Source organism: Thalassophryne amazonica, chromosome 16 (assembly GCF_902500255.1).
Source record: "Thalassophryne amazonica chromosome 16, fThaAma1.1, whole genome shotgun sequence".
NCBI classification, from domain to species: domain Eukaryota; kingdom Metazoa; phylum Chordata; class Actinopteri; order Batrachoidiformes; family Batrachoididae; genus Thalassophryne; species Thalassophryne amazonica.
The window spans coordinates 31,949,518-31,975,758 of NC_047118.1; the positions used below are offsets into that span (position 1 = coordinate 31,949,518).

Sequence of the window (26,241 nt, forward strand, 5' to 3'; positions counted from 1 at the left end):
TTTCCCTCATTAATTCTAGGCCCTATGAATATTTGACAAAGAAGGACTGCCCTGGTGTAGGAATATTACCTACCTACCCCTTTGCAACACCGTGGTGAATTTCAGTACCACGCAGGGTGTGGAATCAATCTGCCACAGAACCTGAAAGTCTGTACTTCACAAAGCAAAGTCATATATATATATATATATATATATATATATATATATATACACAACAAAAATATAAACGCAACACTTGGTTTTGCTCCCATTTTGTATGAGATGAACTCAAAGATCTAAAACTTTTTCCACATACACAATATCACCATTTCCCTCAAATATTGTTCACAAACCAGTCTAAATCTGTGATAGTGAGCACTTCTCCTTTGCTGAGATAATCCATCCCACCTCACAGGTGTGCCTTATCAAGATGCTGATTAGACACCATGATTAGTGCACAGGTGTGCCTTAGACTGCCCACAATAAAAGGCCACTCTGAAAGGTGCAGTTTTATCACACAGCACAATGCCACAGATGTCGCAAGATTTGAGGGAGCGTGCAATTGGCATGCTGACAGCAGGAATGTCAACCAGAGCTGTTGCTCGTGTATTGAATGTTCATTTCTCTACCATAAGCCATCTCCAAAGGCGTTTCAGAGAATTTGGCAGTACATCCAACCAGCCTCACAACCGCAGACCACGTGTAACCACACCAGCCCAGGACCTCCACATCCAGCATGTTCACCTCCAAGATCGTCTGAGACCAGCCACTCGGACAGCTGCTGAAACAATCGGTTTGCATAACCAAAGAATTTCTGCACAAACTGTCAGAAACCGTCTCAGGGAAGCTCATCTGCATGCCCGTCGTCCTCATCGGGGTCTCGACCTGACTCCAGTTCGTCGTCATAACCGACTTGAGTGGGCAAATGCTCACATTCGCTGGCGTTTGGCATGTTGGAGAGGTGTTCTCTTCATGGATGAATCCCGGTTCACACTGTTCAGGGCAGTTGGCAGACAGCGTGTGTGGCGTCGTGTGGGTGAGCGGTTTTCTGATGTCAATGTTGTGGATCGAGTGGCCCATGGTGGCGGTGGGGTTATGGTATGGGCAGGCGTTTGTTATGGACGAAGAACACAGGTGCATTTTATTGATGGCATTTTGAATGCACAGAGATACCGTGACGAGATCCTGAGGCCCATTGTTGTGCCATACATCCAAGAACATCACCTCATGTTGCAGCAGGATAATGCACGGCCCCATGTTGCAAGGATCTGTACACAATTCTTGGAAGCTGAAAATGTCCCAGTTCTTGCATGGCCAGCATACTCATCGGACATGTCACCCATTGAGCATGTTTGGGATGCTCTGGACCGGCGTATACCAGTTCCTGCCAACATCAAGCAACTTCGCACAGCCATTGAAGAGGAGTGGACCAACATTCCACAAGCCACAATTGACAACCTGATCAACTCTATGCGAAGGACATGTGTTTCACTGCATGAGGCAAATGGTGGTCACACCAGATACTGACTGGTATCCCCCCCAATAAAACAAAACTGCACCTTTCAGAGTGGACTTTTATTGTGGACAGTCTAAGGCACACCTGTGCACTAATCATGGTGTCTAATCAGCATCTTGGTATGGCACACCTGTGAGGTGAAATGGATTATCTCAGCAAAGGAGAAGTGCTCACTATCACAGATTTAGACTGGTTTGTGAACAATATTTGAGGGAAATGGTGATATTGTGTATGTGGAAAAAGTTTTAGATCTTTGAGTTCATCTCATACAAAATGCGAGCAAAACCAAAAGTGTTGCGTTTATATTTTTGTTGAGTGTAGTAGTGTTCAGAATAATAGTAGTGCTATGTGACTAAAAAGATTAATCCAGGCTTGAGTATATTTCTTATTGTTACATGGGAAACAAGGTACCAGTAGATTCAGTAGATTCTCACAAATCCAACAAGACCAAGCATTCATGATATGCACACTCCTAAGGCTATGAAATTGGGCTATTAGTAAAAAAAGTAGAAAAGGGGGTGTTCACAATAATAGTAGCATCTGCTGTTGACGCTACAAACTCAAAACTATTATGTTCAAAGTGCTTTTTTATCAATCCTGTGAATCACTAAACTAGTATTTAGTTGTATAACCACAGTTTTTCATGATTTCTTCACATCTGCGAGGCATTAATTTTGTTGGTTTGGAACCAAGATTTTGCTGGTTTACTAGTGTGCTTGGGGTCATTGTCTTATTGAAACACCCATTTCAAGGGCATGTCCTCTTCAGCATAAGGCAACATGACCTCTTCAAGTATTCTGACATATCCAAACTGATCCATGATATCTGGTAAGCGATATATAGGCCCAACAACATAGTAGCAGAAACATGCCCATATCATGATGCTTGCACCACCATGCTTCACTGTCTTCACTGCGAACTGTGGCTTGAATTCAGAGTTTGGGGGTCGTCTCACAAACTGTCTGCGGCCCTTGGACCCAAAAAGAACAGTTTTACTTTCATCAGTCCACAAAATATTCCTCCATTTCTCTTTAGGCCAGTTGATGTGTTCTTTGGCAAATTGTAACCTCTTCTGCACGTCTTATTTAAAAGAGGGACTTTGCGGGGATTCTTGCAAATAAATTAGCTTCACACAGGCGTCTTCTAACTGTCACAGCACTTACAGGTAACTCCAGACTGTCTTTGATCATCCTGGAGCTGATCAATGGGTGAGCCTTTGCCATTCTGGTTATTCTTCTATCCATTTTGTTGGTTGTTTTCCGTTTTCTTCAACGTGTCTCTGGTTTTTTTGTCCATTTTAAAGCACTGGAGATCATTGTAGATGAACAGCCTATCATTTTTTGCACCTGCGTATAAGTTTTCCCCTCTCCAATCAACTTTTTAATCAAACTACGCTGTTCTTCTCAACAATGTCTTGAATGTCCCATTTTCCTCAGGCTTTCAAAGAGAAAAGCATGTTCAACAGGTGCTGGCTTCAACCGTTAATAGGGGACACCTGATTCACACCTGTTTGTTCCACAAAACTGACAAACTCACTGACCGAATGCCACACTACTATTATTGTGAACACCCCCTTTTCTACTTTTTTTTTTACTAATAGCCCAATTTCATAGGCTTAAGAGTGTGCATATCATGAATGCTTGGTCTTATTGGATTTGTGAGAATCTACTGAATCTACTAGTACCTTGTTTCCCATGTAACAGTAAGAAATATACTCAAAACCTGGATTCATCTTTTTAGTCGCATAGCACTACTATTATTCTGAACACTACTGTATATATATATATATATATATATATATATATATATATATATATATATATATGTGTGTGTGTGTGTGTGTGTGCGTGTGTGTGTGTGTGTGTGTGTGTGTGTGTGTGTGTGTGTGTGTGTGTGAAATAAAAGCTTACATGTCACAGAGTGACATTTAGGCAACTTGAGTTGCACACTATGTAATGAAACAACTACAAAAACAATGTCAGTTCAAACAAGTATAGAATATAGTTTGTGCTGTTATTTCAGTTGATTGAATGGTACTGTGGTCCCTGCACATAAATAAGAATTTTACAAAGGACTGGTTCCCACATTGTGTCAAACTATAGTGCATTTGAGAAAGAACCTGACCTGGGCTAATCCCCTTCATCACGGTGGAAAATCCACAGGAAAAATATATCCTTCAAAACATTAGGGGTAGTAAAATAATTGTAAATTCAGACTAGCTTCTACCAAGCTGTGATGCCAATTAAACTGCCCAATATTTCAGTTTATTAGTAGTTGCAAATGTACCAGAGACAATCGTGGAATTTATCGGATATCGGTTATCTGTAACTTCCGATACATTTTTGGGTGGTTTATCATTTTATCTTTATCAAAAATAACTTTTCAGTTATCTCATCTGTTATCGAAGTTAATTTTTTGGTTATTTGTGCCCACCACTGCTTATGAGCATCCTTATGTTCGAACACGATGTTCGTTATGGACAGTCCATGAATAGTACAGAGGTCCAACAGGGAGGCCGTTTTTCCCAATAACGTCTCTCCAGGCGTCTTTGTCATTGCTCTTGGGTGCGTTGAAGTCTCCCAGCAGAATAATGAGTCCCCCACTAGAGCCCCATGCAGGACTCCAGTTAGGAACTCCAAGAAGGCCAAATACTTCAAACTGCTGTTCGGTGCATACGCACAAACAACAGTCAGAGTCCCCCTACCCCCTACCCACCTACCCGCACAGGGAGGCGACTCTCTCATCTACCTGGGTAAACTCCAACATAGTGTCGCTCAGCCAGGGACTCGTGAGTATCCTCACACCTGCCCAATGCCTCACACCCTGGGCAACTCCAGAGAAGAATAGGGCCCAACCCCTATCAAGGAAAGTGGTTCCGGAGCTGAGGCTGTGTTTGGAGGCGAGGCCCACCAGATCTAACTGGTAGCGCTCCACCTCTTTCCACCACCACAAGGTGATGTTCCAGGCTCTGAGAGCTAGCCTCTGCCACCCGGCCCTAGCAACTGTGGGTAGTGAGCCACAGGGTAGACATGGAAAGTCCACGCTGGCCTTTCAGGCCCAGCCACGCTCCGTGGCAAGTGCAGCAACCAGGCGCTTGCTGACAGGTCCTCCATCCAAGCCTGGTTCCCAACGGGGGCAGCGGGCTTCCTCCAGGCCAGATCCCATTTCCTCTTCCTCGTTTTTCCATGGAGTCATTGTGAGTCATTCTTAGTCTGGCCCCTCGCCTGAGACCAATTTGCCATGGGAGACCCCACCAGGAGCACAAAGGCACCAGACAACACAGCTCTCAGGTTCATAGGGGCAAACAGACCTCTCCACCACGATAGGTTGATCGCTCCCGGAGAGGCGTACTGTACATTCTGTATGTATTTCTGTCAGCTTTCGGAAAGACTGTGAATATGGCTGAAACTGAGCAATGCTACCGCTAATCATGGGAGCACTGTAGTTAAAGTAAATGAAAGGCAAACCCTTAAAGCAAAAGGACATGAAGAAGACCATTAGCAATGGTATCAATCAATCAATTTTTTTTATATAGCGCCAAATCACAACAAACAGTTGCCCCAAGGCGCTTTATATTGTAAGGCAAGGCCATACAATAATTATGTAAAACCCCAACGGTCAAAACGACCCCCTGTGAGCAAGCACTTGGCTACAGTGGGAAGGAAAAACTCCCTTTTAACAGGAAGAAACCTCCAGCAGAACCAGGCTCAGGGAGGGGCAGTCTTCTGCTGGGACTGGTGGGGCTGAGGGAGAGAACCAGGAAAAAGACATGCTGTGGAGGGGAGCAGAGATCGATCACTAATGATTAAATGCAGAGTGGTGCATACAGAGCAAAAAGAAAAAGAAACAGTGCAAGAAAAAGAAACAGTGCAAGAAAAAGAAACAGTGCAAGAAAAGAAACATGGGCAGAGACGGTTTCTCCTTTTGTAACACACAAATAACTTTATGCATTTAAGTGGAGCATAAATGAGCCATAGTCCAATCATTAATCAATCAGCATTCCCAGGAAATAAATAGTCTCATATTTAGATACCTCAAACATTCACTGAAACACACTTGTAATGAGAGTTTCACTAATTTCATTTTTATAGAGCTCACCTTGTCCACATGAATGTAATAGTAGTGGTCACGATGGTATATGGCTTTGATGAGGCGTTTGAGCTGCCGCACAGCACGGCCGTGAACCATCAGCACAAAAGCCACCCTGACGGGGTTCTCCACTTTGGACAGGCTGTTATCAAGTTCATCTCCAACTTGAACCAAATTTGACACACCTGGATGAAGGGCAATGAGAAACAACTGCTTTAAATCAAACACAAAATAGAATCAAGATGTGAAAAAACTAATAAGCTTGTAGCCTAGGTATTGTGAAGCAATTCAAGGGACAAAAGTAGATTTTAGTTTAATATTTCAGATCAGAAGCACGTTCATTTCCTTCCATCAAAACATGGTGACATTACAAAACTATGGCACAAACTGATTATTCTGGCTATATAAATGTTCACACCATCTGTTTGTGTTCTGTCACAATATCAAAATATAGTAGTCAATACCAATACCACTGAAACTGCATGATTTGATACCAAATTTAATCCCACGGTTGTTGTTGTTGTCCATTTGGCTGCTCCCGTTTTGTTCGGGGTCAGCACAGCAGATACAAGCAGATCTGCATTAGTATTTGGTACAAGTTTTACGCCAGATGCTCTTCCTGACAAAACTCCAATGTAACCTGGAGAAACACACACAGATGCTGGTGTTCCAAAGATGTCTCCCATGCAAGCATTAACCAGGTCCCACACTGCTTAGCTTCTGAGATCTGATGGGATCAGGCTTACACAGAGCAGATCAGATGCTAAATTTAAATTAAAAATAGTGGTAATAAATAGAGGATGCCACTGGAACTTTTGGGAGTTGATCATAATCTGGACTTAAATTTGTAATATGATGGTCAACTGCCATATTTATGAATTGGGAACAGAGGCCAGGGGCCTGATTCATATTTTAATTTTATTGTTATATTTCGCTGCATGACACAGGCTACTGCACAAGTGTTGTGTATTATTTCTTTGTGCTATTAATGCCATAAGCTTCTTCACCATATGGACCAGTCCCGCAGCACTGTTTATGTAACATTAATGTGTGTTTTTTGTGTATTGTTTGTGCATTTGTGTGGTAACCCCCCCCCCCCCCCCCAAAAAAAAAACATAATAAAGAGAATTTACAAAAACAACAACAAAAAACAAAAAACAAATAAATAAATAGTGGTAATAAACATCAAGGAGGAGCTCGGAACAGAGCCACTTCTCCTTCTTGTTAAAAGGAGCCAACTGAGGTGGTTTGGGCATCTGATAAGAATGCCCCCTGGGCACCTCCCTAAGGAGGTGTTCCAGGCATGTCCAGCTGGGAGGAGACCCCGGACTAGGTGGAGAGATTATATCTCCACACTGGCTTGGGAACACTTCAGTATCCCCCAGTCAGAGGTGATTAAGATGGCCTGGGAAAGGGAAGTTTGGAGTCGCCTGCTGGAGCCGTTGCCCCCACAACCCAACCCAGGATAAGTGTTTGAAGATGATTGGTTGGTGAGTGAGTGAGTAAACATCAAATGGAGGTGTTATTTAGAAAACAACAATAGATACTGTTTTAAGCTTTAAACATTCACAAACTGTATTTACTAATTACATACAATAAAACTGTATCATCCAGACATACAACAGAAAAAGAAAAATCTACAACCGTTAATTAAACTGCTCGTTGATTAGTTGTTTATATACAGTTGTGCTCAAAGGTTTACATACCCTGGCAGAATTTTTGCTTTTTTGGTCATTTTTAAGAGAATATGAACACAAACCTTTTTTTCCACTCATGTTTAGTGGTTGGGTGAAGCCATTTGTTGTCAAACGACTGTTTCCTCTTTTTAAATCAAAATGACAAGAGAACTACCCAAATGACCCTGATCCAAAGTTTACATACCCCCGTTCTTAATACTGTGTATTGCCCCTTTAACATCAACAACAGCTTGGAGTCTTTTGTGGTAGTTGTGGACGAGGCTCTCTGATGGTAAAGCTGCCACTGAATGTGTCTTGGACTTTATTTACACTAATTACAAAGAAATACAATCAGTATGGCACTTTATGGTAAATCTGCATGTAGTAGTAGTTCTAAAAAACTGAGTGACTGTGCAAGAAGGAGAAGAGTGAGGAAAGCCACCAAGACAACCCAGGAGAAGTTATGGGCTTATGTGGCTGTGATTGGAGAAATTGTACACAGTGCAAGCTTTGCATTTTGCATCACTACTCTTAGCTTCATAGTGGAGTACAACAGAGAAGGATTTTCTTTCACCAAAACAACTCAAATCCAGGCTTGCATCTCAGATGTACCTTCTGGCAATTTGTAGCTAAACTTTCAGGTCTTTTTAAGAAAATCCTCCTCTATACCACTTCATCATGAAGATGGATAACTGGTGATACAAAATTACTAGTTCATGACTAGTTCACACAAGTGGCAAGAAATTAATGTGTACCAGAAATTTTGGACATTTCAGCATTTTCTTTGTGCACTGGCATGCAGCCGTGCACAGTTTATGACACGTTTACTCACTGGCACGCAAGATTGTAAGCGAGTGCACGGACCAAATTTGTACAAGTGTCAAGGTGCTTTTAATATACTTCAAGAAATGAAGCTTTTTAGAGAAGTCTGGGAGTCAGGGTTTCAATGCCAAACAACACTAAGTGAGACAGGTCAATCTCATATCAGGATTCGCAAACATTTTCCATTTCAGAATTCCAGACTTTTTCCATACTTAAATTTTCAAACTTTATAGGTTTCACCATACAAATAAATAAGCATTTATTTAAATAAATAAATTAAAAATCCAACTGTAAACATGTAGTGTATGACACATTATGGCCTATCACTACATAATATGCCATGTTATATAGTATTTAGTAGAGCCCAAAATTTGTATCAGCACCCCTGGGTAAGTAGGCTACTCTACACTTACAAAATGGAAGAGTGTTTTCACGTGACCTCACGAACCTGGAAGTCGGCCATCTTGGAGATTTCGATTTTCCACTCCCCTTTTCTTTACGGACCTCTATTTTCAGCGTTCTAGCGCTAACACGGTGAATTACTATCGTGGTGTTGGCTGCCACAACAGGTCAGAGAGACGGCCCAGCATTAATACAGATTTCCAAAAGTGATTAGGAATCAGGGTGAATCTTGTGGAAAAACCCAGCACAGAAATGGCACATCTATGGCTAGCGTGACTGCAACAAAATTTAAAAATTTTGTATAAGGAACAATTAACGCATGAAAGGAAAGAAGTTTCTGATTCAGTTGCAGAGAAAGACAGTGAGGCTGATTTTTTATCTACTTGACAGCAACAAAATTATCAAATACATTATTTGGATTTTCAATTAATGTCAAAAATGAGCAGTAAAGGAAGGAAAAACAGGTTAAAAGTACATGTGATCAGATCTGTAGAACGTGTGCTTCCACAATCTCTTGTTTACCTGGCAATGCCTCCATGATGTCTAAACATCTGGGTCAAGCACATAATGCTGACGTCATTGAAAACACTCTATTGAGGACCTACGCGAACACACGAGACAGTCTCCACTGATTCAACACAAGCACAAATCACATCAATTTATTTCAATTTCTTTTCATTTACGTATATAGCACCAAATCACAACAGAGTTGCCTCAAAGCGCTTCACACAGGAAAGGTCTAACCTTACCAACCCCCAGAGCAACAGTGGTAAGGAAAAACTCCCTCTGAGGAAGAAACCTCAAGCAGACCAGACTCAAAGGGGTGACCCTCTGCTTGGGCCATGCTACAAACATAAATTACAGAACAATTCACAGACAAATATACAAGAAATGCTATTGGCACACAGGACAGGAGGATCACCAACACGAATACAACTCCCATCTCTGGATGGAGCTGCACCTTAAACAGAGAGAAAAAACAGAATCAGGCATCAGAAAGACAAAAAATACTGTATAATTTGACAGCATTAAACAAGAAAAACAGAAATACTAAGGTGATCGCCGGCCACTAGCCCTAAACTTCACTAAAAGACCCAGAATTTAGGTAAAGTTGAGGCCACAGCCCGCTCCAATTACTAATAAATGAATTAAAAGAGCAAAACAAAACTGTACCAGTATGCTAGCCATATGAAAGGGAAAATAAGTGCGTCTTAAGTCTGGACTTAAAAATCTCCACAGAATCTGACTGTTTATTGATGCAGGGAGATCACTCCACAGAACAGGGGCACGATAAGAGAAAGCTCTGTGACCCACAGACTTCTTATTCACCTTAGGGACACAAAGTAGTCCTGCATCCTGAGAACGTAAAGCCCGTGCCGGTACGTAAGGTTTAATTAGGTCAGCTAGGTAGGTACATCACTGCACATCTTTGCTTGGCTAAATAAAACAACATATTTCTCTGGTCCAAACATTTTATCTGAATTTTAGGCTACAAGTTAATGCACAATGACGTGGCAAAACTCTGAAAACACATTTCTCCATACTTTAATTTCCTTTTGTTTATCCAGACATGGAAATTAGTAAAATCATATTCCATACTGCGTAGGAACCCTGCCATTTCTAACGATGCTCTGTGACTTTTTTACTTTGGTCAGCTTGCATTTTTATTACCAATGATAACACTGTGTTGTAGCTACCTATCCCTGACTCCACTGTATGTAACCTCACAATGCAAGTGACAATCCTCAAATGAGGCTCCGAGTAACTGCTCATTTGACATAAAGTAATTCCCATGGTGCGATGACCACAGGCTTGTGGGAAAGAGTGTGGCAAATGATAAAAAAAACAAAAAAACAACCACAACTCTAAAAATGACTCAATAAAAGTACACTTTTAGAAGATTCTCACCAAGCTGTGGGCAGAACTGAGGAAGTGTATCTGGCATGAGCTGCCCTGCCTGATGCTGGCACACGATGTTGGCAATCTCCTGTCGGCACTGCTGTGACACGGCACGATGGAGGGCAGACAGTGCGTCTTTACCTACAATATCACATTTTGGCACAAAGTCACTGCTGGATGCTTGATGTGCTCCGTCCACACTTCCTGGCTCGCCTGGTATTGCTGCAGGAGGTAGCTTGACAGGCTTGTCTGCGCCACCTTGGTTGTTGCTGAAGTTGCGGCTACTAGAGAGATCATGGGATATAACACCGTCACCCCCGGCCCCAGTCATTCCTTGTTCCTGGGGAGTCTTGAGCTTGATGCTGGCCTTTCCTCCTCTGCGACTGGACCCTCTCCTCAAAGCGCTGGCTGCTGTGCCCCCTGTTCTCTCCAGCCTGGAGTTCCATCTGCCCCTGTTCCTCCCAGACAAAGAATTCTGTCGCTCCCAAAGTGCAACGTCTCTCTTGGAATCCTGGTTACTGTGGTCAGGTAGCTTAGACCGCCGTGTTTTTCTCTGCAGACAGAACAATAAAGTGACACAAAGAGAAAAGATGTAAATTCAACATTGGGATATGCTCTATCATTATAGCGTACATGCTGGACAAATGTGACAGAGGAGCATTTGATCAATTCCAAGAATGACATCAATCAATCAATCAATTCAATCAATTTTATTTATATTGCGCCAAATCACAACAAACAGTTGCCCCAAGGTGCTTTATATTGTAAGGCAAGGCCATACAATAATTACGTAAAAACCCCCAACGGTCAAAACGACCCCCTGTGAGCAAGCACTTGGCGACAGTGGGAAGGAAAAACTCCCTTTTAACAGGAAGAAACCTCCAGCAGAACCAGGCTCAGGGAGGGGCAGTCTTCTGCTGGGACTGGTTGGGGCTGAGGGAGAGAACGAGGAAAAAGACATGCTGTGGAGGGGAGCAGAGATCAATCACTAATGATTAAATGCAGAGTGGTGCATACAGAGCAAAAAGAGAAAGAAACACTCACTGCATCATGGGAACCCCCCAGCAGTCTAAGTCTATAGCAGCATAACTAAGGGATGGTTCAGGGTCACCTGATCCAGCCCTAAGTATAAGCTTTAGCAAAAAGGAAAGTTTTAAGCCTAATCTTAAAAGTAGAGAGGGTGTCTGTCTCCCTAATCCGAATTGGGAGCTGGTTCCACAGGAGAGGAGCCTGAAAGCTGAAGGCTCTGCCTCCCATTCTACTCTTACAAACCCTAGGAACTACAAGTAAGCCTGCAGTCTGAGAGCGAAGCGCTCTATTGGGGTGATATGGTACTATGAGGTCCCTAAGATAAGATGGGACCTGATTATTCAAAACCTTATAAGTAAGAAGAAGAATTTTAAATTCTATTCTAGAATTAACAGGAAGCCAATGAAGAGAGGCCAATATGGGTGAGATATGCTCTCTCCTTCTAGTCCCCGTTAGTACTCTAGCTGCAGCATTTTGAATTAACTGAAGGCTTTTCAGGGAACTTTTAGGACAACCTGATAATAATGAATTACAACAGTCCAGCCTAGAGGAAATAAATGCATGAATTAGTTTTTCAGCATCACTCTGAGACAAGACCTTTCTAATTTTAGAGATATTGCATAAATGCAAAAAAGCAGTCCTACATATTTGTTTAATATGTGCTTTGAATGACATATCCTGATCAAAAATGACTCCAAGATTTCTCACAGTATTACTAGAGGTCAGGGTAATGCCATCCAGAGTAAGGATCTGGTTAGACACCATGTTTCTAAGATTTGTGGGGCCAAGTACAATAACTTCAGTTTTATCTGAGTTTAAAAGCAGGAAATTAGAGGTCATCCATGTCTTTATGTCTGTAAGACAATCCTGCAGTTTAGCTAATTGGTGTGTGTCCTCTGGCTTCATGGATAGATAAAGCTGGGTATCATCTGCGTAACAATGAAAATTTAAGCAATGCTGTCTAATAATACTGCCTAAGGGAAGCATGTATAAAGTGAATAAAATTGGTCCTAGCACAGAACCTTGTGGAACTCCATAATTAACCTTAGTCTGTGAAGAAGATTCCCCATTTACATGAACAAATTGTAATCTATTAGATAAATATGATTCAAACCACCGCAGCGCAGTGCCTTTAATACCTATGGCATGCTCTAATCTCTGTAATAAAACTTTATGGTCAACAGTATCAAAAGCAGCACTGAGGTCTAACAGAACAAGCACAGAGATGAGTCCACTGTCTGAGGCCATAAGAAGATCATTTGTAACCTTCACTAATGCTGTTTCTGTACTATGATGAATTCTAAAACCTGACTGAAACTCTTCAAATAGACCATTCCTCCGCAGATGATCAGTTAGCTGTATTACAACTACCCTTTCAAGAATTTCTGAGAGAAAAGGAAGGTTGGAGATTGGCCTATAATTAGCTAAGATAGCTGGGTCAAGTGATGGCTTTTTAAGTAATGGTTTAATTACTGCCACCTTAAAAGCCTGTGGTACATAGCCAACTAATAAAGATAGATTGATAATATTTAAGATTGAAGCATTAAATAATGGTAGGGCTTCCTTGAGCAGCCTGGTAGGAATGAGGTCTAATAGACATGTTGATGGTTTGGATGAAGTAACTAATGAAAATAACTCAGACAGAACAATCTGAGAGAAAGAGTCTAACCAAATACCGGCATCACTGAAAGCAGCCAAAGATAACGATACGTCTTTGGGATGGTTATGAGTAATTTTTTCTCTAATAGTTAAAATTTTATTAGCAAAAAAAGTCATGAAGTCATTACTAGTTAAAGTTCAAGGAATACTCGGCTCAATAGAGCTCTGACTCTTTGTCAGCCTGGCTACAGTGCTGAAAAGAAACCTGGGGTTGTTCTTATTTTCTTCAATTAGTGATGAGTAGTAAGATGTCCTAGCTTTACGGAGGGCTTTTTTATAGAGCAACAGACTCTTTTTCCAGGCTAAGTGAAGATCTTCTAAATTAGTGAGACGCCATTTCCTCTCCAACTTACGGGTTATCTGCTTTAAGCTGCGAGTTTGTGAGTTATACCACGGAGTCAGGCACTTCTGATTTAAAGCTCTCTTTTTCAGAGGAGCTACAGCATCCAAAGTTGTCTTCAATGAGGATGTAAAACTATTGACGAGATACTCTATCTCACTTACAGAGTTTAGGTAGCTACTCTGCACTGTGTTGGTATATGGCATTAGAGAACATAAAGAAGGAATCATATCCTTAAACCTAGTTACAGCGCTTTCTGAAAGACTTCTAGTGTAATGAAACTTATTCCCCACTGCTGGGTAGTCCATCAGAGTAAATGTAAATGTTATTAAGAAATGATCAGACAGAAGGGAGTTTTCAGGGACTACTGTTAAGTCTTCAATTTCCATACCATAAGTCAGAACAAGATCTAAGATATGATTTTGATTAATAAGCTGGAATGGAAGATTGCTGCTAATCCTCCGCCTCGGCCCGTGCTACGAGCATTCTGGCAGTTAGTGTGACTCGGGGGTGTTGACTCATTTAAACTAACATATTCATCCTGCTGTAACCAGGTTTCTGTAAGGCAGAATAAATCAATATGTTGATCAATTATTATATCATTTACTAACAGGGACTTAGAAGAGAGAGACCTAATGTTTAATAGACCACATTTAACTGTTTTAGTCTGTGCAGTTGAAGGTGCTATATTATTTTTTCTTTTTGAATTTTTATGCTTAAATAGATTTTTGCTGGTTATTGGTGGTCTGGGAGCAGGCACCGTCTCTACGGGGATGGGGTAATGAGGGGATGGCAGGGGGAGAGAAGCTGCAGAGAGGTGTGTAAGACTACAACTCTGCTTCCTGGTCCCAACCCTGGATAGTCACGGTTTGGAGGATTTAAGAAAATTGGCCAGATTTCTAGAAATGAGAGCTGCTCCATCCAAAGTGGGATGGATGCCGTCTCTCCTAACAAGACCAGGTTTTCCCCAGAAGCTTTGCCAATTATCTATTAAGCCCACCTCATTTTTTGGACACCACTCAGACAGCCAGCAATTCAAGGAGAACATGCGGCTAAACATGTCACTCCCAGTCCGATTGGGGAGGGGCCCAGAGAAAACTACAGAGTCCGACATTGTTTTTGCAAAGTTACACACCGATTCAATGTTAATTTTAGTGACCTCCGATTGGCGTAACCGGGTGTCATTACTGCCGACGTGAATTACAATCTTACCAAATTTACGCTTAGCCTTAGCCAGCAGTTTCAAATTTCCTTCAATGTCACCTGCTCTGGCCCCCGGAAGACAATTGACTATGGTTGCTGGTGTCACTAACTTCACATTTCTCAAAACAGTCGCCAATAACCAGAGTTTGATCCTCGGCGGGTGTGTCGCCGAGTGGGGAAAAATGGTTAGAAATGTGAGTGGGTTGGCGGTGTACACGGGGCTTCTGTTTAGGGCTACGCTTCCTCCTCACAGTCACCCAGTCGGCCTGCTTTCCCGGCTGCTCGGGATCTGCCAGAGGGAAACTAATGGTGGCTAAGCTACCTTGGTCCGCACCGACTACAGGGGCCTGGCTAGCTGTAGAATTTTCCACGGTGCGGAGCCGAGTCTCCAATTCGCCCAGCCTGGCCTCCAAAGCTACGAATAAGCTACACTTATTACAAGTACCATTACTGCTAAAGGAGGCCAAGGAATAACTAAACATTTCACACCCAGAGCAGAAAAGTGCGGGAGAGACAGGAGAAGCCGCCATGCTAAACCGGCTAAGAGCTAGTAGCTGCGCTACGCTAGCGGATTCCTAAAAACACATAAAGTGAATAATGTGTAAATAATTTAGAGGTGATTCAGCAGAGGGAGTGCTTTAGTTAAGGCACGTGAAGATTACACTGTGAAACAAATCGTTATCTAGGTAACTAGATCAATCTAACTGCGCAGATTTAACAGATACAGCAAAACACCGCTGTGCTCCGGAACAGGAAGAGATACAATACCGCAGTGAGAGCCAACCACCAGTAGAGGCCATAGACATGGACACAAACAAAAGGAAAAACAAAAAACCTAAAGGGAAGGATGGTGTGTACTTGTTTTTTCCACTTCCTCATTCCTCATTCCTCTTGGTTATTTTTAGCAGACCTGCTGCGTGTTTAAGGGGTAATCTGCAAAAACCAGAGTTTAGAGTACAGTAGGTAAAAACCATTTCAGCTGGCTCAGTACAGCTCACTGCAAAGGTGTAAACACATTATGTTCGCAGATGTGACTTTAAACGGATCAAGCAACTATTTAAAAATACGGCCCTTCAAAGTTTGCAAGAAAATAGGTGTTTGCTCCAAAAATTGCCACACCATCTTTTTTCGGATAATTCTGGAAGGAAACCTACTTGGAGTATGAAGCTAATATTTTGGATTTATCATATTGTGACCGTAATCTACAAAATATGTGAAAATTAAACAAATCTGAGACCATGAACTGGGGAGAGTTTTTGAAATAGATTAATTTTATACATAGCATGACCTGTGAGCCAACAGGTCAGTTTAATGTTATTGAAAATAACGTGTGTGTACAGGAGCAAGCATGTGCGTACCCACACATACACATGCCCAATTATCTCTCCTTTCTGACATTGGACCAGAATAGTTTTCTTTATGATGTGTTTCCATTGCTTGAGAGTAACCGTAAATCGTTCAAAGGCCATGAGGCCCATGGGGCTGGCTGGTTATATGTGGCTTCTGTTGCGTAAAAAGGATTAGAGTCTATGACTCCTCATCTTAAGCTAGTACCCATTTACAACCGGGTGGACTGGGACAGTGCAGACGAAGTGTCTTGACACACCAGGGCCCGGTTTCATAAAGCAACCTAATCTTGTTTAGTCGAATAAACTCACTTAGGTGACTAGTTTTTTGACGTTAGTTGTTGCATGAAGCCTTAGTCGGCTAAAGTTTCACATTACCCAAATAAAGCTTTTAGCCTGGCACAGAGGAGGCTAATGTTATTTTAGTCAACAAAACTTCAGTGTCTTACCTAAAAAATGGTGGCTATGTACCACCACTTGATGGAACACTCAAGAGCACCCTTATGTCACCCGTATTCCTTCAAAAGGAGAGATCCCTCCACTTTTTGCCATGGTTGTAGAAGACGACTGTCATGATGTGTTTGTAACAGTTCTCACACGAGCCACTGGACGTCACTGTTACAATGAGCAACGTTGTGTGCACAAAACATCTTGACGGAAGTGTAGAAGAAGAAACTGAACAGTGAAACTGCTAGGCTAAGAGGTAAGTACGTCATTCTGCTGTTCGTATGGGTCCATAAATGTTAAGAGACAATATTTTTAAACTTCAGGCAGGTTTACATTAGGGTGTGATTCAAGCCGACTCGGATTTTAACGAAACTTGGCTCAGAGATGGAACCTACCAAGAAATTAACTTTTGAGTATTTTGGTGCCCCCTAGTGGCCAGCACCATCAAGACCCCAATGTTTTTTCAGTTGCATTTGATAGAGGAGGGCCTATATTTGTTGATAACATTGAAATCTGGTTGGGGTCTTGATGGTGCAGAGGGTTATGGGCCTTTAAATACAGCCAATTTCACAAAATGACCAGACTTTGAGCACCCCCTATATTCAGCGCCATTGATCCCCAACCAAATATGTATATAAGATGAAAGAGTTTGCCTCCCTATGTCATTGGATAGTTAAACTAGCTTGGGGACTTGATGGCACTGAATGTTACACCACTTGAAAGATGGCAATTTAATGAAATATCAGTTTTTGCGTATTTTTGCTTTGAACTTTGATGACCCCTGGCAAGGTCACCATTTGGTTTTCGGTCAAGAAATTTTGGGAAAGCTCGATTCTTGGTAGGTTCCATCTCTAAGCCATGTTTCACTGAAATCTAAGTCGGCTTGAATTACAGCCCACCTGATCCTTAAAAAATTTTCTCTTAATAAAGCCAGTTAATGAAACAAAGGCTACATAGTTCATGACAACGAACAACCCGGAAGTAAACAAAACTGTCACACATTGGCGCAGTCTCTTGGCAATGGCAAGTGTGAGCCCGTTATTCCCGTGAAAACGGTCAACTAAGGTGTGCAGCAGGACTGACATTACCAGTTTGAACCTACAACACATGATCAGGGAGATGTAGCAGCTTCAGCTGTATCCCTTTATGTGGTCTCACCTCAACTGAAGCCATCCAATTCAAGTTCTGTTCACGGCTGTTCATGTTACAACACAACCTCATGTATGGAAAAGTGACAATCCCATGACCCATTATGGAAATCTCAACAAATGTCTCATTCTATAGAAATATTTTACTTGTTCACACACGCATTCATCCATGCAAGAAACATTTATAGATATTTATAAATAATGTGCAACCTCCTTAAATAGTTTTATTAAGGAGGTTGCACACAGAACCTTTGCCAAGCAGTAAAATGCATGTTCTGTCTGTGTGCATGCGTGTCTGAGAAAAGATGCTCCTCTGCATGTAGAATATTTCTTCTAAATAGAGCATAAATAAATGTCATTTTATGCGACTCCTCATTTGAATTACTCTTGCTTCTCCAGAAAATGCCTGTTTACTGCCATTTTCACTTTCTTGGCAACTGGATGTGTTGTCATACATCATAAATAACACCATGGGGTGGGAAACATGACCACACACACACAAACACAAATAAAATAAAATAAAAAATTGTGCTGATTCTCTGTAGCTTCAACCTGTGCTGCTGCATGTCTCACCATCATTGGTCTGCTTACATAGAAAATACTGTAACTGTTTTGACATGCACTGTACACCAACAGTGTGTTTAACTTGTGCATATATGCTGTATTTATGTAAATGTCTGCACATATAATGGATAGGACAGTCTTGCTCTTGCAGAATGACTCAAACAAAGTCATCCGGCAAAACTGCAGCAGACAACAGAACATTTATATGATAATGTTACTTTAAACAATGCTCTCAAAACACCTTGGTGTTCTGTAGTACACTTGGTGTTCCAAAGTACTTTTTGTCTGATTACTCAATTAAATAATTGATAGAATACTCCATTCCAAAAATATTGATTAGCATCAGCCCTATACAACAATATTCTTGTTCTCGGTGGAATCAAAAAGACATTTTTGCTTAGAAAGAAACTACGCAAATTCTTACCAACTATTGTATAAATATTTTTTTGATAAATACCATAAAACCACTAATGTCATTGAGAAACCAAGATTTATATCATCTTACAACATAATATCATAATTAACTGCTGAATCACACAACAGACTTTTTACAAACGCATTTGGAGAAGTGAGAGATTATCAGCCAGTGGGTTGAGAATTTTTTTTTCAATGGTCATGCAACGTGGCAGAACGTGCACACTTTGTTACACGCTGTTGGCATGCTGACAGCCTAGAGTTAATGGGAATATAAGAATGGGTGTTGGGACCCAGATAAGCCAATGCCAGTGAATGACCTCACAAGTGCACTCACAAAGTCCTTACAGCAAGAGGCATAGTGACAAACAGGAACTACAATCAGTATAGTGCAAACTGCAAACCTCTTTCAGTGTGCACAAACTTGTGTAACCTTTTAATTGTTGGCTGTCTGCAGTAATGATTATACATCTTATACATCATTTAAGTGAAATTTGTAGTTACCTTAATCAAAATTTCGGAATAGAGAAGCTTTCTGGATAAACATCAACAACAAGCATTCCATACAAGAAAAGTACCACCAGGTTGAAAGCTAAAAATTTGGAATAAAGTCTACATATTATTTATTTAATTTATGTAGTGCCAAATCACAACAAAGCTGCCTCACACCATGATTTAACACCTCTTACAAAGGATCCATTCAAACAAGTAAAAGCCATTTTTCACACATTTCATATCTGGATGGGGCTAGGGGTGTTATGGCACACCCATACTCTGTGTTCACATTGTATTATAATGAGCTTGTATTTAAAAAGATTTTTTTGTTTGTTTTTTTTTAGATTCAAGTAGTAGGTGACATATGACGGTCTCAGATTTGCCTGAAATTTTCTTGGAACATCTGTATGGGGAGACAGAAAATTCTAGGTCCCTAAATGAGACACCACCACACACACACACACACACACACACACACACACACACACACACACACACACACACACACACACACACACACACACACACATCAACATACTGTTTGAATTTCGAAATGACTGATGCAAATGCAGCCCAACAGACTCAGTGACATGGAAATGTTCATTATCATCCCACTGACTTGCCAAAACATAACTAGTTGTAAAAGTGATGATTTGTAATGGAAAATAATCCTTAGATTAAGTTTGTCTGATTACGTATGTGCTCTGAAAATAGAGGTACTACATATACATATGGCCATAATTCCTAAATGGCTAACGCAATGTTTTTTAAGCAAAGTCCACATTGTAAGCACATATTGACTGCTTCATTTCAACTACACTGTGGTGGTATACAGAGGCAAAATTACAAGAATTATGTCATGATCCAAATACTACCCGACTGTAGGTAATTTCCATTACAACATCTCTCCTTGGCTACTTAGGAGTTCAGTTTTTTCTTGCATATTAACTCTTATTCACCAACACTACTCCTATTTTGAACTTCTTTTAAAATGACTGCAAAAACATTTTAGAGTATTTCATATTTTCTGAGAAAATCACAGATGCATGCAGAATGTCTTAATGTCAGCTGTTTCTCATAAAAAGGGCACTTTTCTTTTGTTCTGCCAGGGTAGACACTCTCACACAGAAGACAAGCGTGCGACAAGAGCTAACATTTCCATTTTCCTTATCACCAGTTTTCACAGCTTTTAATTAGCGCCAACATGTTAAAAATGTCTAGATTCAAAACCAAGCTGAGCAGCCTCTTTATTTTCCAATTAAAGTTGAGTGAAACCATATCAGCGATGCCATCTGCTAAAGCGGGAAAGCAGCAGCAAGCCTTCAGTTCTATCAAAGCGTGCAGGCAAGTGGAGGGTGATACAAGTCTAACTGAAGAACAGAGTGTGTGGTCATTTTTTATTTATCCTCACAAGACTCTTGTCTTCTGCCTAAATGCTTTCAATATTATTCATGCAGCAAAAAGCCCATAGTTGATCTGAGGTGATGTGACTTAACACAGACAGCACGCAGGAACCCAGTCTCGCTTGCTTAGCATTTTGTTTTGGGTGAATATATACTGTTCAGAAGTGATGGTGAAATATATACTGGTATTGTCAATACAAGCTAGTATGCAGTGGTGGGCACAGTTCCGCTAATCCACTAATTACCGAAGCTAATGTTTTCATTGTCGCATTAGCTTTTTTTTTTTCTCCTGGCAACACAAAGTTAAAAAAAAAAAAAAAAAAACACAGACACACCAGTGTATACATATACACACACGTAAATGTTGATATAAATACAATTCACATAATGTAAAATTATTCCAAATTAACTGCAATATATTGGCTCCTAACAAACTAAAATCAAATAAAACAGCTAACTTCCCATAGCCCACCCATACCCTCTCCTGACTCTGGATTAGCTTTTCAGATAACTTTGAAAACCATCAGCAGACCAATTAGCTTCCGATAAATTTAAGCCCGATAATTTTTTAGACCGCTAACATATTTTTGCAGGCACAGTGAATAAAGCTTTCTACTGAGACATCCCATAATCCTTTGGGCGCCAGAGAGTTGCTGCGGTCTAAACAGCACAGAGAATCCACATGACGACAATTGTAAATGAGCATTATACAACCAAAATGTACATTTTATGCTTTTCATACTGCTGTCTGCTGGCCAGCAGATGGCAGTTGAGACCCTGAAAACTTGCTAAAACAAATATTCCAAATAATCCATGTCTGCTACATTTAATCTGCGTGGTATTTAATAAACGCAAACCGAATTTCAGACATCTTATATATAATACTCTGGAACAAAGAGGACAAACAGTGTTGTAAAGGACAATAAGCAGGACGTTAAAGAGCAAACTTCACTTTTCTGTTGTGTGGGCCGCTGAAGAGGAGGTACTGCTGGCCCACCACCACCAGAGGGCACCCTGCCTGGAGTGCGGGCTCCAGGCACCAGAGGGCGCTGCCGCCTCACAGGAGCAGCCGGGGTGACAGCTGACACTCATCACCTATGACAGCTGTCACCACTCATCTGATCAGCATCGGTATATCAGCAAGACGTCATCTCCACCTCTTTGCCGAGATATCGTTCTACCTGGAAGGTAACGTACCTCAGCTGACTGTTTGACAGTATTCTTTTGTGATTTTGTGCGTTGTATTGTGGACTACTTTTCCAACGAGAGGTGGAGGTAGCTTTCCTGCCGTACGGATTCCTGGGTGCAAACGCGCCCTCATTTAATTGCTTTTTGTTCCTCGCCAGCAGTACCAGGTCCGACACGCGGAGGCAGTGGCCACCTGGGAGTTCGGGACTTGGCGGCTCCAGTATTCCCGGGGTCTGGTGGCGGAGGAAATCGTGTGGTTCCGGTTCTGCTTTGGACAGGCGTCTCCTATCTTCGAGCCTGCCCACACGACACCTTTGTGAATTGACTCTTGTCTATTGTTGTAATCTGTTGTATTTGTTGTGCACATTCACAACAGTAAAGTGTTGTTATTTGACCTACTCCATTGTCCGTTCATTTGCGCCCCCTGTTGTGGGTCCGTGTACCTACACTTTCCCAACAGGATATCTCGGCCACCGTCATGGATCCCGAAGGGCGTCAACCGGCTGTTGAACGGCCAATGTAAGAACAGGGCGCACAGGCGTCCGCAGGAGGAATGATCGGTGAGTTGCAGCGGATCCTCACCGCTTTCACGGCTCGGTTGGATTTAATGACCGAGCAGAACGTCCTCCTTAACCGCAGGGTGGAGGCTCTCGCCGCGCAGGTGGAAGCGCGCCCTCAGGGCGCTGCTGCGGCTCTCCCTCCTGTCGACCCTGTGCGTAACAGTGACGTTCCACAGGTCGTTCAACGACCCCTCCCACCTTCCCCGGAAGCATACATAAGCCCTCCAGAGCCGTACGGGGGTTGTGTGGAGACGTGCGCGGACTTCCTTATGCAGTGTTCGCTCGTCTTCGCACAACGTCCTGTCATGTACGCGACTGATGCCAGCAAGATAGCTTATGTAATAAACCTGCTTCGCGGTGAGGCACGCGCTTGGGCTACAGCGCTCTGGGAGCAGAATTCACGGCTCCTTCAGACATATGATGGGTTTGTGAGGGAGTTCAGAACAGTGTTCGATCACCCAAATAGAGGAGAGACTGCTTCAGCCGTGCTGCTGTCAATGAGACAGGGGCGCCAGAGCGCAGCTGCCTATGCAGTCGACTTCCACATCGCGGCTGCGAGGTCCGGCTGGAATAGCACTGCCCTCCGCGCCGCCTTTGTAAACGGACTGTCGTTGGTCCTAAAGGAGCACCTGGTGGCTAAGGACGAACCGCGGGATTTAGATGGGCTTATTGATCTCGTTATACGATTAGACAATCGGTTAGAAGAACGCCGTCGGGAACGAGACGAAGGGCGTGGCCGGGCACGCGCCGTCCCTCTCCCTTCCGGTTCCGACCGCGTTCCGCCCTCCCCACGCTCCACGGCCCCTACGCTCCGTGTGGTTACAGCTCCCCCTGCTGACGAAGCTATGGACACGAGCAGGGCCACATTTAGGGCACCAGATAGACAGAGGAGGCTGGCCCGCGGAGCGTGTTTTGTTTGTGGCTCGATAGAGCATCAGGTAAGAGACTGCCCCGAGCGGTTAAACACCAACGCCCGCCCCTAGAAACTGGGCTAGGGGTGGGCCAAAACATTCACGTGGGACACACCCACATTGCCACACGACTCCCAGTTACAATCCTTTATGAGGATTTAACCCTGAAGGACCCAGCACTGGTGGACACGGGCTCCGAGGGGAATCTGCTAGACAGTAGATGGGCGAGGGAGATAGGGCTCCCTCTGGTGGCTCTTACCTCGCCTGTGCAGGTTCGGGCACTAGATGGCTCCCTACTCCCACCGATCACACATAAGACACCTCCAGTAACTCTGGTGGTGTCAGGTAACCACCGGGAGGTGATCGAGTTCTTTGTGACTCAGGCCACCTCCCGTGTGGTTTTGGGTTCCCCTGGATGTTAAAACACAATCCCCGGATCGATTGGCCGTCCGGGGTAGTGGTGCAGTGGAGCGAGACCTGCCATCGGGTATGCTTAGGTTCCTCGGTTCCTCCCGGTTCCCAGGCTAAGGAGGAGGTCAGAGTCCCGCCCAATCTAGGGACGGTGCCGGTGGAGTACCATGACCTTGTGGATGTGTTCAGTAAGGATCTGGCGCTCACCCTTCCCCCCCACCGTCCGTACGGTTGTGCCATTGATTTGGTTCCAGGCGTTGAGTTCCCGTCCAGCAGGCTGTACAACCTCTCACGACCTGAGCGCGAATCAATGGAGACCTACATCCGGGACTCTTTAGCTGCCGGGTTGATCCGGAATTCCACTTCCCCGATGGGTGCAGGTTTCTTTTTTGTGGGAAAAAAGGATGGCGGACTACGTCCATGCATTGATTACAGGGGACTGAACGAAATCACGGTTCGTAACCGATACCCATTGCCCTTGTTGGATTCAGTGTTCACGCCCCTGCATGGAGCCCAAATGTTCACCAAGCTCGATCTTAGGAATGCGTATCACCTGGTTCGGATCCGGAAGGGAGACGAGTGGAAGACGGCATTTAACACCCCGTTAGGTCACTTTGAGTACCTGGTCATGCCGTTCGGTCTTACAAACGCCCCCGCGATGTTCCAAGCATTGGTTAATGATGTCTTGCGGGATTTCCTGCAACGATTCGTCTTCGTATATCTGGATGACATACTCATCTTATCTCCGGATCCTGAGACCCATGTCCGGCATGTATGTCAGGTCCTGCAGCGGTTATTAGAGAACCGGTTGTTTGTGAAGGGCGAGAAGTGCGAGTTTCACCGCACTTCTTTGTCCTTCCTGGGGTTTATCATCTCCCCTAACTCCGTCGCTCCTGATCCGGCCAAGGTCGCGGCGGTGAGAGACTGGCCCCAACCCACCAGCCGTAGGAAGCTGCAACAGTTCCTCTGCTTTGCTAATTTCTACAGGAGGTTCATTAAGGGCTACAGTCAGGTAGTTAGCCCCCTGACAGTCCTGACCTCACCAAAAGTCCCCTTCACCTGGTCGGATCGTTGCGATGCCGCGTTCAAGGAGTTGAAACGGCGCTTCTCGTCTGCACCCGTTCTGGTGCAGCCCGATCCTAGTCGCCAGTTAGTGGTTGAAGTGGACGCCTCGGACTCAGGGATAGGAGCTGTGCTTTCCCAGAGCGGGAAGACCGATAAGGTCCTTCACCCGTGTGCCTATTTTTCCCGCAGGTTGACCCCGGCCGAACGGAACTATGACGTCAGCAATCGAGAACTCCTTGCGGTGAAAGAGGCTCTTGAAGAGTGGAGACATCTGTTGGAGAGAACGTCCGTGCCATTCACGGTTTTCACTGACCACCGGAACCTGGAGTATATCAGGACCGCCAAGCGGCTGAACCCCAGGCAAGCCCGCTGGTCACTGTTCTTCGGCCGTTTTGACTTCCGGATCACCTACCGTCCCGGGACCAAAAACCAGAGATCGGATGCCTTGTCCCGGGTACATGAAGAAGAAGTCGAAGCGGAGTTGTCGGATCCACCGGAACCCATCATCCCGGAGTCCACTATCGTGGCCACCCTTACCTGGGACGTGGAGAGAACCGTCCGGGAGGCCCTGGCACGAAGCCCGGACCCCGGAACTGGGCCGAAGAACAGACTCTACGTCCCACCAGAAGCTAGGGCTGCAGTCCTGGACTTCTGTCACGGCTCTAAGCTCTCCTGTCATCCAGGGGTGCGAAGAACCGTGGCAGTTGTCCGGCAGCGCTTCTGGTGGGCGTCCCTAGAGGCCGACGTCCGGGATTATATCCAGGCCTGCACCACCTGCGCCAGGGGCAAGGCTGATCATCGCAGGGCTTCGGGACTGCTCCAGCCGCTGCCCGTGCCCCATCGCCCCTGGTCCCACATCGGCCTGGATTTTGTCACGGGCCTCCCGCCGTCCCAGGGCAACACCACCATCCTCACGATAGTGGACCGATTCTCCAAGGCAGCCCACTTCGTGGCCCTCCCGAAGCTCCCGACGGCCCAGGAGACAGCGGACCTCCTGGTCCACCACGTCGTCCGGCTGCATGGGATCCCAACAGACATCGTCTCCGATCGCGGTCCCCAGTTCTCCTCGCAAGTCTGGAGGAGCTTCTGCCGGGAACTGGGGGCCACGGTGAGTCTCTCATCCGGGTATCATCCCCAGACCAACGGGCAAGCAGAACGGGCCAATCAGGAGGTGGAGCAGGCCCTGCGTTGCGTGACAGCCGCGCACCCGGCGGCCTGGAGTACCCATCTGGCCTGGATCGAGTATGCCCATAACAGCCAGGTGTCATCAGCCACCGGCCTCTCCCCTTTCGAGGTGTGTCTGGGGTACCAACCTCCTTTGTTTCCGGTGGTTGAGGGAGAGGTCGGTGTGCCCTCGGTCCAGGCCCACCTACGGAAGTGCCGTCGGGTGTGGCGTGCCGCCCGTTCTGCCTTGCTGAGAGCCCGGATGAGGACGAAGGCCCATGCAGACCGTCGGCGGACCCCGGCCCCTACGTACCGGCCAGGGCAGGCAGTGTGGTTGTCTACTAAGGACATTCCCCTTCAAGTGGACTCCCCTAAACTGCAGGACCGGTATATCGGTCCGTTTAAGATCATCAAGGTACTCAGTCCAGCCGCAGTGAGGCTTCAGCTTCCGGCCTCACTGCGGATCCATCCCGTTTTCCATGTGTCCCGGATCAAGCCCCATCACCCCTCA

The 26,241-nt window shown here is 44.1% G+C and overlaps 1 protein-coding gene across 1 annotated transcript in view; it reads right to left on the reverse strand.

Moving 5' to 3' along the window:
• xylt2 (xylosyltransferase II) overlaps positions 1–26,241 on the reverse strand; it is a 44,665-nt gene that overhangs the window by 12,546 nt on the left and 5,878 nt on the right. Inside the window, exons 2-3 of the mRNA XM_034190027.1 lie at positions 10,393–10,936; positions 5,594–5,769 (exon numbers count right to left, since the gene is read on the reverse strand). Of these exons, the coding sequence (XP_034045918.1) occupies positions 5,594–5,769; positions 10,393–10,936 (720 nt within the window). The remainder of the gene's footprint in view (positions 1–5,593; positions 5,770–10,392; positions 10,937–26,241) is intronic.